The following is a 15,077-nucleotide window of genomic DNA, read 5'->3' as shown; positions in this document are numbered from 1 at the left end:
ATACAAAATGGATGAAATATTTACATATTGGTGAAAAGAAGACTGTTGCATATATTTCATGTGTCCATAAATCAATGCCACATTGACCTTTGGACACACAAGGACACGACAGTATGATACCATGTCCAATGGCAACTTTATATCTCCGAATACAAACATAACAGGGAAACATAATTTATTGAGAACTCTAAAATACTGATTTACACATTCAGTTGTCATAAACTGATATTCAATCACTTGTTCATATTAGGACTCTTGACTGTTTAGTAACACATCTGAGAAATAGGTATGCCTAAATGTTAGATGTTATTTATTTTTTTATACTTGAAAAAGGCATGCTAAATGCTAGTGCAATGTACTCATTCAAGTTTGCCTGTTTCAGGATTAAACTTTATTGTACAAGTACAGGACAACGAAATGCAGTTGGCATCTGACCAGAAGTGTAAATAGAAGAGGGCCCCCCCAAAAATCTTTGAAACAATTAAGTACAATGTAATGTGGAATGGAAAGTACAAATTTAAGTCTAAATGTGCAATGAAGGCAAATTGAAAGAGCAAGGAGGCATCTGCAACAGAAAGTCAGGGATAGCAGTAATTAAGTTACTGAGGTAGACATTAGCATGTGATCAGAGCATAGGTGGTGCGGCAAACCACGCCTCAAAGTTGTACCATTCAAAATGATGGTATTTCGACCCAATCAGGCCAGAATGTCAGAAAGTTGGTATGCCTGCCTTATTGCTCATTAACAATTTGTGAAAAACTACAAAAATGAACTCAAAATTGCCCATTCATCCAATTCCCCTTAAATGTTGTATACATGTTTGAGACACAGTCTCTACCATGTACATTTTGTAATTGTTTGCAAGGAATTCGCCATTGCTACTTGCAGCTATATTTTTGGGGTTTCCCTGTCTGCATTTTATTTATCTCCTTTTTTTGTCATTGTTTCTCCTTGTGAATGGTGGTGGTCGATTCCTTTGAAATGGTCGCTTCTCGGCGTTTCAGAAGCATCCCAGACATGGGCCTCTGCACAGCTTTGCGCGAGAGAGGTGAGAGAGGCTATTTTTGATGGAGGTCGCGTCCAAGCCGTCAGGTGAAATACTAAATAAGTCATAAAATCGGGGGCCTGTTCCATAAAGAGAGTTTAACAAAGAAATGGGAACGTAACTGACATGCCTGGCTTAAATTTGCTTTATTGAGCATGCCCCAGGTCACTTAAAAATTAAAACATCATGGTTCATTAAAACACTGTGTGCAGACTCATCATTGTATTTCACTTCAGTGGCAAAAGGCCAGAAATCAAAGGATTTTACATCATGGACAACAAAAGATTCATCCTAGAAGTGGAGCAACACTATTTGTATGACACCACAAATCCACAAATAGCCTACACAAATTTGTATCTCGCGAACTCGCCAATACAGCTGCCTCAAAGCTTCTCTTCTGAAATGCTGTAAAACTAAACCTGGTCGCATCACAGACGCAACGCCCCGCAGAAGTGTCCAATGTGAATTGAGGTTGCGTCAAGGACGGTACAAACACCGTAACTCGCCGCAGTTGCCTCCGGTGTGAATAGGGGGTTACCCCCTTGTCAGTGCCACATTCCATTTTTCATTCTGTAGGTTGCAGTTCAGTTTTCTGATGTTGTTACCCGCATCAACTTATCATAATTACTCAAACCTTCACATCAGATATATGTTCACCAATTACCCAGCTGACTTTCAACAACTGAATATTTTTTCAAACCATTCCTAGAGGGACAACAGATTATGACCAAATTCATGTATCATTATAATAACCCTAACAAGAGTGAGAGATCACTCGTAACGTGTAACTCGTAATTCTAAACATGGAAAACATGCCATGTTTACAATTTTTCTGATTGCAAGATGGACACCACATTGTACCACATAATTCTTCCTTTGCCATCTCTTTCATTTAGTCCAGTGTTTCCCCTACCATTATATTAGGGGGGTGCCCCGCCCCCCCAACGGCACCCCTGGCCCCCCCTGGAAGTTGTTTTTGTTTTTAAAAATTGTTATTATTATATAGCGTCATTTAAGGTTACCTTTCCTATAAAACAGGTCTATAGCTTGCTCTTTTACTAAACAAACTAAATGGCCCTATGTTATTTATCTTATTTACACAACGGCATGTCATTTCTGTCTCTACATGGTCGAGTGACCATGTCTCTACACAATGACCCGAAGATAACACAAAGGTTAAATACCCAGCCTCTGACAGCCTAGTCAGTAAAACTGTCATATTTTATTTTTCTGGTGTCTGCCTGTAAGGCACATAGGTTTGTAACTGTTTTAGCTTAGATGTATTTTACATACCACAGAGCCTTTTATGGTCTTCAATGAGGGCAACATTTTATCTGTAAAGAGATTAGGCACATCTTACAGCCTAGGGCTGGGCGATATGGGTAAAAAATGATCGTATATTTCCATTTGATAACGAAAATTAAGACGATAGACTACAGATCTGTAGTAGTAGTAAAATAAGTAATGCCCAAAACAAAGCCGCAAACAGAATGAAACGTGTTAACAAAACCTGTATCTTGCAAACAAGCTGTAGCAATCAGAAAATAATTAAAACGAAAGAACATTAAATGGAAATGGAATGTAGCAATTTGTGTTTAATAAATATGTAAAATAACATTGAGAATAATTGAACCTGTTCATCAACCTTGTCCAGGAGGTTTTCCATCTTCAGACCAAAGACTCCCTGGCATGGTACAGCTTCAGCAAACTAGGAGAGTACTTGTCTAAGGCTGCTCTGAAAGTCTCCAATAGGTCCTTGGTGGTGATGCGGTAGAACTCCGCACAAAAATGTTTATCACAAAAACAGCTATGAAGACTTTGTCATTAATGTTGAGTATGTCTAGGCATAATTCTAATTGTGCATATACTTCAAAAATCCTTCCATAAACAGGGTTCACATAATCCAATAGCCTTGGAGTGAGCCTAGATTTGCAAACATTTTCTTTTATTGTAAGGCATACTTTCTGATGTCATTACATTTACATCTACATTTCGTCATTTAGCAGACGCTCTTAATCAGAGCGACTTAGAGTATTTACAGGGACATTCCCCCGAGGCAAGTAGGGTGAAGTGCCTTGCCCAAGGAAACAACATAATTCGCATGGCCAGGAATCGAACCGGCAACCTTATGATTAATAGCCCAAGTCCCTAACCGCTCAGCCATCTCACTCCTCATTACATACAACTAATCAAATTAAAACGTGAAATAAGTACACCATCCATAAAAAATGAATTTGACTTGTTCTTCAGAAAAAAGAGCAGGCCATCTGTCCTGTATCTCTCATACCATTGCCTGCACCTCGACAACCTCTTTTCTCCTAAGGGAGAAAGTAAGGTCCATCATCTGTCTGATGAATGTCATGTCTTTACTTCTATTTTTCATTTTATCCACCAGGGCAAGTCTTACGTCTTCAAGTGTATCATCATCTTGGTTTTCAGGATGATCAGGGACATAATTAACCTCCCCTCGCTTGGGTTTTGTCAAGGAAAAGGTATGCTCTTCACCATCTACTTCTCTGTCTTTTTTATTTTTTCCGTTTACAGTGACCTCACTGCAGCCAGCTTGACGTAGCTTTGATGTAGTTGCCAAACTTGTACCTGATGCTTGTGGTCCAGCCACCATAACCTGTGCCAGTGCCAGGCTCCTTAAGACGTGGATGTTTATGGACAAGTTCAGAAGCCACAGATTCGATTTAGCTTTTTTAAGGGTAGGCTTTCAAGGCATACGTAGTCTGTGAAACCTTGTCCAGAATTTCCATCTCTGTCTTGTTACATTGAGATCTTTATCCGTCTTCTCATACACCTCATTGCCCTTAACTCAACATCTTATGAGAAAGATGACATCGGAAATGGAGAAGGCCACGTGAGGGGCTTCGCATATAGCTGCGAATATACGCTGAAGGGCTGTACGAAGACCCTGGAGGGATAATACTGGCTGTGTCTAGAGAGGAAATGGAAGAATTGGACGGGACTTCTGGTTGATCAAATTCAGGCATGTCATATTCCCGCAGAATGTGCAAGACAACCCGTTCCAACCATGTCCACCAAGTTACAAAGTGCATTCCCCAAATCTGGATCTTCATATTGCAAGGAGAATTCAACTCAAGTTATTTCCAGAGTTCAGTTTGCAGATTCTCTATGGATTCTGGTTGCTGTGTTAGCTGGACTTTTTGAATGAGTTTTGGAGTTATCTGTACTCGCAATAACAAAGCCTGTGAAGGAGTGAAAAAAGACATCCTTACACTTCCAGACAATAGCAAAAAATAAAATACTCGACACCTAAACCTCAGTCATTCAACTTACATTTACATTTAGTCATTTAGCAGACGCTCTTATCCAGAGCGACTTAGAGTAAGTACAGGGACATTCCCCCCGAGGCAAGTAGGGTGAAGTGCCTTGCCCAAGGACACAACGTCATTTTGCACAGCCAGGAATCGAACCACCAACCTTCTGATTAATAGCCCAACTCCCTAACCGCTCAGCCATCTGACCCCCACTTAATCCAAAGGCCGTCAAAATAGCATATTCCTGTTGACATTCAAATGGAGGTAATCCTTCAAATTTAAATGATACTGTAACAGGGTTTACAAACCATTTAAAGTCTTTTCAATGCAGCAGACAGGTCTTCAGGGTCACCAGCACCTTTCCTCCTACTCTGTATGCAGTAAACGGGTAGTAATCATTCAAGGCCTCTGGATCCAGGATTTCTATATCTGTGTAGCTGCTTTCAACAAGTTCGTAAGACCTGTAATGTTCCATGAACCTGGATGAGAGCTTTCTACAGATAAATTACACTTTGTCAAGGTTAACCACAATGCTCTTTCTCATGTAGAAATCTGGTAGTCCACTGCAGTGACCAGCAGATATTATCATGCCCTTTACATACTGGGTGCCATATAAATAAATGTCTTTGGCCAGTGACAGTGTCTTGGTGAAGATATTTTGTCTTGATTGCTGTCATTTCATCCAATGATGATGTTTTAACTGTCAACATTGCCAATGAACAGCTTTGGTTTGAACACATTTTGGCCATCGAGGTGGTATACCATCATTTGCCGATGTTTCAAAGATATAGTAAAAAGCACATTCTTGAAGTTATGAAAGTCATGCACCACTTTTTTGAAGAAGCTATGCTTTGACTCATAGTCCATAGATTTACCAAGGTCGAAAGCAGCGTATCAAATGAGGATAATGTTCCATAAAGTGGTGCTTTGGTCACAAGTTAAAGTCAGGAAAACAATCTATAAGCAACTTCTGATAGTTAGACAGTTTTCTCTCCAAGTAACAGAGTATTTCCTCAGAGAAGGTGCTAGAAACAACAATCTCAACGATCTCTTCAATATTTCCCATGAGGGCTCATGCTCTGGTATACTGCTGCCAATCATAAGAGGGAGTAATCGTAATAGTGCCCAATTTTTATTCCCATTGCCACCAAAACTTCAATTTGCAAAATTTGCTTTTGTAATTTTCTGTGGCTTGTTTACCTTATCAGAATATGTGTATGGAAAGGATTGTATTTGATTATTCAGTCCATCAAATGTAAGGAATCCTTTTGAAATAAATTCCTTCAGACAGAAATATATTTCTAAAGGGTCAGGTCATGCAAAATATCTGATGGAAATCCAGTAACTGGATAGAAGTATGACAGATACTTACTCAGTACATATTCTCTTTTAAAGGGGTGATTGACTGTTTTTTGGGGTATTTCACACTGTTCCTTAAGGTCTCTGAATATGGTATGTAACATTGGTTGGGCTGAAAATGGCCCGGGTGCTGTTCTGAGCCCTAATGCATCCTGTGAAATAGACCCGGAATAAAACGCTAGGTTTTCTCCTTTTATGGTATGCTCATGAATATATAGATGAGCTGTGTGTTGATTGGTTGGTTTACAACGAGTGAAGCTGTGGAGCGAAGACACAACACGGCCAACAGCACTCACTGAAACATCGAAGGTGGACACTTGAAATAAAAATGTGCAAATAAATCTATTGTCTACACAACACTGTTTTCAACTGATTGACTAGATATCATTAGAAATGATTACGTTAGTTGTTTCCACTTCTGTTGTCAAAGCAAACAGGATCAACTTAGGTGGGTAACGTTAGCACTACAGCTTGGCAAACAAATTATTGTGATTCAACTCAGCTTCAGTTAGCTCTAGCTATCTTGCTGAAAAATAGATCTGGACAAACATGCATCTTGAATAGTAGATTTACATGACAACACAGGTTATTTATTTGAATGGAACACAGTCAGGAACATGAAATAACGTTAGCCCCATTGCCAATAAACTAAATCATCACACATTCTACTGATGCTAGTGTAGCAGAGCCAACAGACAAACCACGTACCATCACACCTTTCCCCTACCCCCGACAAGGAGAAAGGGGGTTTTCCCCTTTGTCCTTACCTTCAGAGCAGGAGCTTCAAAGCTTCTGGCCCAGCATGGGGTCAGAAGGTAGACCAAAATGGCCTTACAGTATGGAGACAAAGGATTTTAAGGAACAACTAACTTTTCTGGATTTACAAACATATTCTCAAGGACTACATGGCTCATGGACACTATTTCAATGACAGTAGTTGATGTGTTATAATGTATGCTTTCCCTTTAATGCTGTGTTGATATAATTTGATGTTTTAATGTAACTTCCTTTCCTGTTATGATAAATCAGTCAATCTTGATATCAAAATGATTTTAATCTACAAACTAAACCATTTATTAATGTTGTATTGTTATATTTTGAAGTATAAGCAATACATGGACATTTGAAATAGCTGAACTCTGAAAAGTTATCAACCACTTCACACCCATACGTCAATCTCAGGATGGACGCCCAGGTGGGAGTAACTGACCAATCAAAGAGTTAACCACCAAAAGGATACCCCCCTTTCGCAAGGATTATAAAATACCGACGCACAAGCAAACCTGGCTTTTTCGCTAGGATTCACCGGAAGTGTTCGCGACACATCTGACCTATCCTTCTCAATCAGCAACTCACTGGACCGCTAGGAACTTGAACGAAAGATTCCTTTGCTCTAACCGTTTGACAACAACGAACGGAACTTTGACTCTTCTTCTTCAAACTGACAACAGTAACTGCGATATTGCTACATTTCTTACTTGTGAACATTGGCATATTGTGATTTAATTTGTTACGTTTGATTTTAGTTTGCAAATGATTTAACCTAACTTTCGTTAGGATTAGTTAACATACTCTCCCATTGTTCTCCAGAAGCCTATCTCTCTCTGTCCCTTCCCCCTCCCCACGCGCTCTCAACCTACCATCTTGCACCAACCCTCATCATAGTTTAGGACCTACTGTATACAGTTCAACTCAACTCGCTCAACTAACCTATAACTTCTTTGGTATTTGTTCATTATAATTACATTTACTTAAATAAATCATTGTTTTTAATACTCGCATTATCCCTCACGTTATCTGATCTGCTCTACTTTCATAGAATTCACTTAAGATTAGACTGATTATTACGAAGGCTATTATTCAATAAGGTTTCCTCTGTACCTTTAACAAATAAGAGGTGGTGCCCCTAAGAACTACATACTTAATTATAAATTAAGTATTGCTAATCTTAAATGAGCAAACCCCGCTACACTAGATACAGGCAGGATACGTTAGCATTGCTAATAACTGTTAGTGACAACGTCATACTACAGCTTGCGGTTGTGATGAACATAAGGTCGGAATAGCACCTCTTTTCAGCAACAGCTTCATAGCAAATCCTGCTTTACATTGTCCCAGGTTTTCAAAACTGTCCTCGGTGAAATTGGATGTTTGTCTCATAGACGAACATCACAGCCTGTCGAGTGTTTGGTTCCTTGGGAAGACTCTGAAAATTGTCAGCATTCCCTGTAAAGGCTGGAACACGACCGTAGTCCATTTTCAATATCCTTGAAAAACGTTATTCTTTGTAATTCCGTGGAAGTACATAGAGCAGCTCGCAGCTAATTTTGGGGCGTGACAAAGGTACAGACCAGAGCCAAAAAAGGTCAGTTCGGTGGCTCCAATTTCACTGAGCCACGTTCGGTGGATTTTTCAAAACCTACCGTTTTACAGCTACATTTTTTAATTGTGAGATTTGCATAGGAAAGAGGTGTCAATGGACTTTGGGGTTCACTGTATGTCCATTTTACCCATTGAACTGTCGTTATTCAACTGTGACAAGGTAAATTCAGTTATGCAATCAATGACCCCTTTAACGCCATTCAAATTAGTAAGAGAGATTTTGTGAATTGTAGCTGCAGTGCAGCCATAGACAACTTCGTTGCTGGCATTGTGATAAATGAATCATGCAGCTAAAAACGCAGGTTTCATTTAGGCTACTACTGTTGACCTCCTTGTCTATTCTTTGTTTGTCTGAGTGCGGCAACTCCCTTTCTCATTGGCTATCAATTAGGTGTGCGTTGGTAATACAACTGTCTCAAATACAAGTGTTCTACATTGTGTAGAATTCTGAAGCAGCATGCCTAAACGTTCATACACGTTAGCTTTCAAACAGAAAGCTGTGCAGAAAGTTAATTACATGTGTAATAAATACTGGGGTTGAATTTAACCAATTAAATAACCGTTTTCAGATGTTTTTGGTGCAGCGTTTATTCAAGGGCGGTGTTTCTTACACAACGTTCATTTTTGGTGCGGCGTTTATTCGAGGGCGGCGTTTATTTGAGGACGCCGTTTATTCGAAGAAATACGGTACTTCAAAGTAATCAATATACAGCCCTACAGAAATACCTGTCTCTTTCTCCCCTAAAAGCTTATTGTCTTTGAAGTACTGACCATCTTGAAAGGATCTGTATTGGCCAGGTAAGGTTTCCTGACTAAATAGAACCTTATCTAAAAAATTGGCTCGTCTTAGTAGACTCTCTAGAACTTGAATGATTAAAACATAAACAAAGGTACTTTGATGGGTCCTATTATACAAATATTCATTTGGCTCAATCACAAGAAAGTGTTCCTTGAAATATAAATTATTCCTGTGATCAGTGGATAATGCACCTTTCGCTTGAGTAGTTAAAATAAGTGGATTTGTTTTGAATATTGTTTCATTAATTTCCTTGACAACAAAATCATCTAATTCAATATTATGTTTAGTAAGCACCTCTTTGATTCTTTGAAGATAATTACATTTGGAAAAGTGCAGAGTATCCTGAAATTCTTCAACTCTGTCCTATATTGCACTTTTGGAAACATGTAGAACTGTTTTCATGCATCCTCTTCCCTGCCATTTTCACATGACTCTTCCCTCAGAACACTTTGAAGTCTCTGGCACAACACAGGCATCAGATGGTTGGTCAATAGCATCATATTCATTTTCAGAATTTCTGCTTACATAAGTTCGAATCTCATGTAGTAAAAGATGTTTGTACTTTCTACTTCTGTGACAACTGAATGTTTTATAATTGTTTGTTCAAATCTAAGAAAAGGGCAATGCACACTCTTGATTTTTTTGAGGATGTCCAAGATGAGTGAAAAATTTGTTTTTACTGCATGTCACATAATTCACAAAAGAATGTTGATTTATCTTGCCTTTTGCCAGTTCTGCTGTGTGATCTGGAAAGGTGTGATTTCAATGCTCCAGGTGTTTTGAAGGTACACACACAACCAATGTGGAAACAGTGCCAGTGTGCTCCACTTCCATGCTGCAGTCGCTGGTGTCTTTGAAGAACTTCTTGACTGGATGCGACGAACTTGCAGAATTTGCACTGCATGCGTTAACTAAATTAAAAAAGAGCAATATTCCAAAGGAGCCTCTATGTAGCCTTTTGCAATTAGCTAGCTAGATAATTATAAAACAATATGGCACTACCTAAATTAGCTAAGCAGAGCTAGCATTGTGTGGAGAATCTCAGCTAACTTTGCATGTGTTAGCTGAGATTTTGATTTTTTTTTAATGTGATTTTGAATTTGACGGCTCAAACATATAAGGTCCTTATTAAGGAGCAACAGCGCAGACTGTTTTTTAGCGCCATTGCTGTGTATGAAGGTGATCAGCCACGCGCTAGCTTCACAGTCTTAGAAAATTGAGGGCTAAATGAGCTATTTTTGAACAAGGTTTTCTAGCAGTTCTGAACGTTAATTTTCACAGATTCTTTTGTGGGTGATTTGTGAGATGCTAAACTTTGCTATCATATATGTATTTCCACTATTTCAACATAACTTTCTGGAGGCTTTAACGTTAGTTATTTGACCTCTAGCTAGCGAAATCCTAGCTAAAACAATGTGAATCTGATAGCAAATAAACATGCTAAATAGCCTACATTTCAAACCTATACATAGTAACATGCCCCATTCAATCTCTGCAAATAAATTTATATATTTAAATCTATTTCTGTAAAGAAAATACTCACCTTTTGAAGTAGCTAGATACATATTTTCCACAATGGAAGCCTTGCATGAAAGACGGTGGATGAAAAGCCCGCAAAATCTGTTCGGAAACCCCAGTTTCAGCGAGGCGTTGAAATGGGCATGCGCAACGTTGTTGCTCAGGGCCAGACTGTAGTATAACATATAAATGTGTCTTCCTAACTTGAACATTGTAGTAAGGCTAACTTTTCTCACACAAATCAATAAAGCTATTTAGAACAACAAATTGTATATAGTTGATATGGCAAATAAAAATGTTTTGTTCAACTTACTCAAAAATCACATTAAGGTTAATTACAGTGTATACATGCGTGCACATGACCAGGATGTTACCACCTACGCCTCATTTTGAGACAAGACAAACCCTGACATTTTTACTCAATGATTTTGCAGTGATCAGATGGATATTAATTAAAATCTTCATTGGCCCCCCAACATTTTTGTTTATTACAAAAACCCACATTTCACTTTTTTTGGTCCCTGGCATACAATGTCTGCTAACATCATTGTCATATCTTCAGCACATGGGAAAGTGTGAACTAGTTCTAGTCAGGTGAAATCACTATCATTCTGATTTGATTTCAAGAGCAGATTGATTGCTGTAAAGGAGGGGACTATTTTCATATATTGAACGTTTTCACCAATAAAAGCTTTGAAAAACGATGATATGTGTATTATTGTTTTCCAGTAGCCTATTCCATAGAAACGTGAGGATTTTCCACACATACTGAACCTGCAAACTTTGCTAAAAACATTTGTCACTGCCAATACTTTTGGCCACGACTTTAGCCTCTCTTAGTGCTATATCGTATTTATGCCACATCGTCAAACCATAAAATTGCATGTTTTGTTCTACAAATCCAAGACTGCATTTTACGCTTTCTTATTTTCTTATTTGCAGTTAAGCGAGTAACCTTAATTAAACTATTCCTCGTGTGGATAGTTTATATGCATTCTAATGTGTTCTCTAATGCTGTGTCCTATTTACTCCTCTATTCCAGTCAAAGCAGCCTAGCCCTGCCAGCTCAAGTTCAAGTTCTAGCTCGAGCTTTATACCCAGGCATCAAGGTAAATGAAAGGAACAACATGCATGAACAGATATGTGTTGCACTCTCTTGCCTTCTCTCTCTCTAATGCAAACAATTTGTGTAATGTTTTTCCAAGTGATGTGCAGATACAGCAGTTTATACTCTTCTTTTCCTCTTACACCTGTTTGCATGCACTTTTATTTACAAACACGGGCCAACTTTGTCCATAGGAAGGTTGTGGCAGTTCCTGCCACTACCCACACAGGTAACCATTGATCTGATCCCGGTGGGGTGTTTCAGAATGCCCCCCTTCCCCCTTCTACACACACAAAAACCCTTACATGGACACAAACACTTAAAAACCTCCTTTCTATAAACATGTCTTCTAACTCCCATTAGGCAAGAAAGTGCCATTGGTACTATGATGTGTCCTTTAATTTTTCTTACTATATCCCTTTCTGTCTCTATGATGTAACCTTGTGTGCACACACACATTTGTATATACTTTGTTTATAAATCCAACATATTTGAATATTTTACATGTGTGCCCCTTTCTCACAAATGCAGTGTTGGGTCCCCTCCAATCAATCATCCAAGACCTGCACTCTGACGATAATGTAGAGGAGTCTGAGGAGGACAACGAAGCAGACTCTGACCTTGAACGGCCCATGCACACACATATGACACATTGCCACCGCAGGTGAACCAATATGATCAACCATTGTTATCTTGTGTTTCAACCTAAAGACAAAACCCTAAATCTGGTCGTTTCATATCTGCAAATTCAAAACCGACTGAAAAGCCCAGTGGCATATTCACTTTTTAATCTAATCCCTTGTCAAAGACAACATTTAATGTGTGCATCTCTATTTTTAAAAGCCTACAGGAAATTCAATGACCTTGATTGTTACATTTTGGAATAGCAATGGTTAATAATTGTAGGATTTCACAAGATAGAACTTCAAAATGTACCACTTTGTATTGTGATATGTGACCATAGGGACTAATCTTACAGGTGTTAGCTCTCTTTACAAGATTGATGTAAAAAATGGTTATGATTGTTGCGGATTAACAGGTGGTAAACCTCATAGATTGAATAAACGGTAGACTAGCGAACAAATTGGTAGACTAGCCTACCAATGAAATTAAAAGTCTGACTCAACATCAGCAGCTCATAGCTACGTGATTCTGGAGAAGTGGGACAAAACGGGGTTCAAAATGTAAAAAATATGTTCACACAAATTAAACTACATGTACATATCTAACAAGTACTAAGCTAATGAGTAATGATTCGATCCAACCTTTCTCTTTTTTTATCAAAATGTGCTTTTTCCCTTTGCCATCACTTATTATGTAGACACCAAAAACACAGATTAATTTCCACTTACATTATTCTAGAACTATAAGAAGTATAGTCAACACAAATGTTCAGAGAGGCTGACAGAGGCCATGATAAAATACTTAACCCTAATTACCAAAAATATATGAAATATATAATATATACAAAAATATATTATCATATTTCATCTGTGTTTTGTGAATTGGAATGTGTAAAAATGGTTTGAACTTTTAACAGGAATCAAGATGTTTTTTAAGATTTCTAAATACATTCTCATGTTATTCAAGATTAATATTTAAATATGTAAACTGTCAGATGTCACCACCGTCAGATTTGTATTTTTTGCCAATTACAGAGTTGACGTTCAATGTGAAGTTATGTTTTTGTGGTTTACAAGTCATTTTATTATTGTATTAAATATAAAAATAGATTTGTGTTTTGTATAAGGTGTATATACTAAAATGGGACATGACAGCATAATGAAAAATACAAAATAATTTCCTCAGAAACTGGAAGAGGGTGTTGACATATCATGGTTTTGACAGACAAAATTGGCATGAAGGTCAAAATATTCTGAAACTAGAAATCTTTTCTGAGCCTGCCTGTCATTGATGCACTCTGAAGGACCCCTTGCCACAAGCCACCTCTGCAGAGTGCTAACTGCCTCTGATATTGCATGATTTTATACAATTTTAATGAATGTCTGAAGGTGTTGACAAAAAGTTTGGACAACTTTGAAACTTTATGAAACACGCATGTGGCATTGAAAAACAAGTTTTGCTTTTGATGAACAAGCTCTTTTTAATTGTTAAAAAAAACTAAACATTTGTATCTATTTTATAGCATGCAAATGATTGAACCCCTGTCTGTGGACACACTATTTTATATGTAGTGCAGTGTTATAGATTTGATGATTAAATTGAAGGGGATGATTGTGTTCAATACCTTATATTAATCCTTCAGAACAACTACAATTGAAAATGAATATTTTTTCATTTTTAAACCTAAATTCAGTCAACATTGCAGGCTGGCCGTGTTTTGTCCCATGTCTCAAGAATCATTGAGCTATTAAAATGTAGCATGTTGACTAATTTTGGTAGTCAACTATTGCAGAGTTACACTTGTCTGATTTGACAAATGCCATCTTTTCCAAAGAAACTGCATGATACTCTGGTCTGGCGGGGCAAGCCAGCCAATTTAAAATCTAACCGGATTCTGCAATCTGACAGGATTAAGTTATAGAATCAGATTCAGAATTTGGTTTATTCGCCATGTATGTTACACAAACATGGAATTTACTGTGGCAGGAAGGTGCAAACAAGTGAGATCTTAGTGATTTTTATGTTTATAATTATATTTTATAATGTTCAAGGGTCAACCCATCCTCTCCTTATCTCTAACTTCTCTTGTCCTTAATAGGATCAGCCTGAGTGATGGTAGTGAGAGTGAAAACAGCTCTACTCCTTCACCCCTTTTACGCAACAATCCGCCTCCTTTATTAAAGACAAGTAATAACCAGGTAAGACTAATTCATAGCTAGTATCCTATACCAAAGCCAGAAATATAAAACTTTTGTAAACTTTGTAGTTCAGCATGTATTGAGTAGAGACATTTTTTTCTAAGAAACTGAGTAATTTACAGATTATTATTACCACAATAAGCAATGAAGGAACAATTAATTCAAACGTTGATTGCTAAAGAGCCGATAGTCAGAGAGCACATAAGTAACCTAGATAGTGCTGTGCCAATTTTAACCGGGTAGTTGTATATGAGCCACCAAAACTTGTTGTGGTAATAACAAGACCATTTTGTGACAATTATAATTAATAATGACTGTACGCATTTTTTATTTGGTTCATTGATTTGCTTCTGTGTGCATTTACTGGATGGCCATCATTCACACCAGTTCAAGTTCCAGTTCCATTTAGTGCAATTCCAGTCTCAGCAAATATAGCTTTAACCGGTGTACCCTGGGTATTCCAAAGTTGCTCCAGTTTCTCCAGGGTGGGATTTTGATAAAGGACAGTGATTGATAGCATATCAAAAGAGGTTGGCAGGAGAAAATCTGTAGGGGAATGATGAGCATCTACTAAATTCTGGGTGCATTTTCTTTCACCTTTACTACTCTCTTCCCCTGAAAAATTACATTTATAAAAAGCACTTCCCCTCGCTTTTCTGCACTAATATATCTAATAATGCCAGGAATCTGTGTGTACAAATTAGAATGGATTTAGTTTCCCTCGATCATCTCAAGAACCAGGCTCTCTGCAAAGTTCATATTC

General features: G+C 38.0%; 1 protein-coding gene across 1 annotated transcript in view; it reads left to right on the top strand.

Moving 5' to 3' along the window:
* mllt3 (MLLT3 super elongation complex subunit) overlaps nt 1-15,077 on the top strand; it is a 105,119-nt gene that overhangs the window by 54,108 nt on the left and 35,934 nt on the right. The window contains 4 exon segments of the mRNA XM_062449613.1: nt 11,430-11,514; nt 11,668-11,721; nt 12,024-12,156; nt 14,215-14,314. Of these exon segments, the coding sequence (XP_062305597.1) occupies nt 11,430-11,514; nt 11,668-11,721; nt 12,024-12,156; nt 14,215-14,314 (372 nt within the window).

The sequence above is a fragment of the Osmerus eperlanus genome, chromosome 23 (assembly GCF_963692335.1).
Source record: "Osmerus eperlanus chromosome 23, fOsmEpe2.1, whole genome shotgun sequence".
Classification (NCBI taxonomy): Eukaryota; Metazoa; Chordata; class Actinopteri; order Osmeriformes; family Osmeridae; genus Osmerus; species Osmerus eperlanus.
The sequence above is the reverse complement of the archived record's forward strand: the minus strand, read 5'-3'. Positions and strand labels throughout refer to the sequence as shown.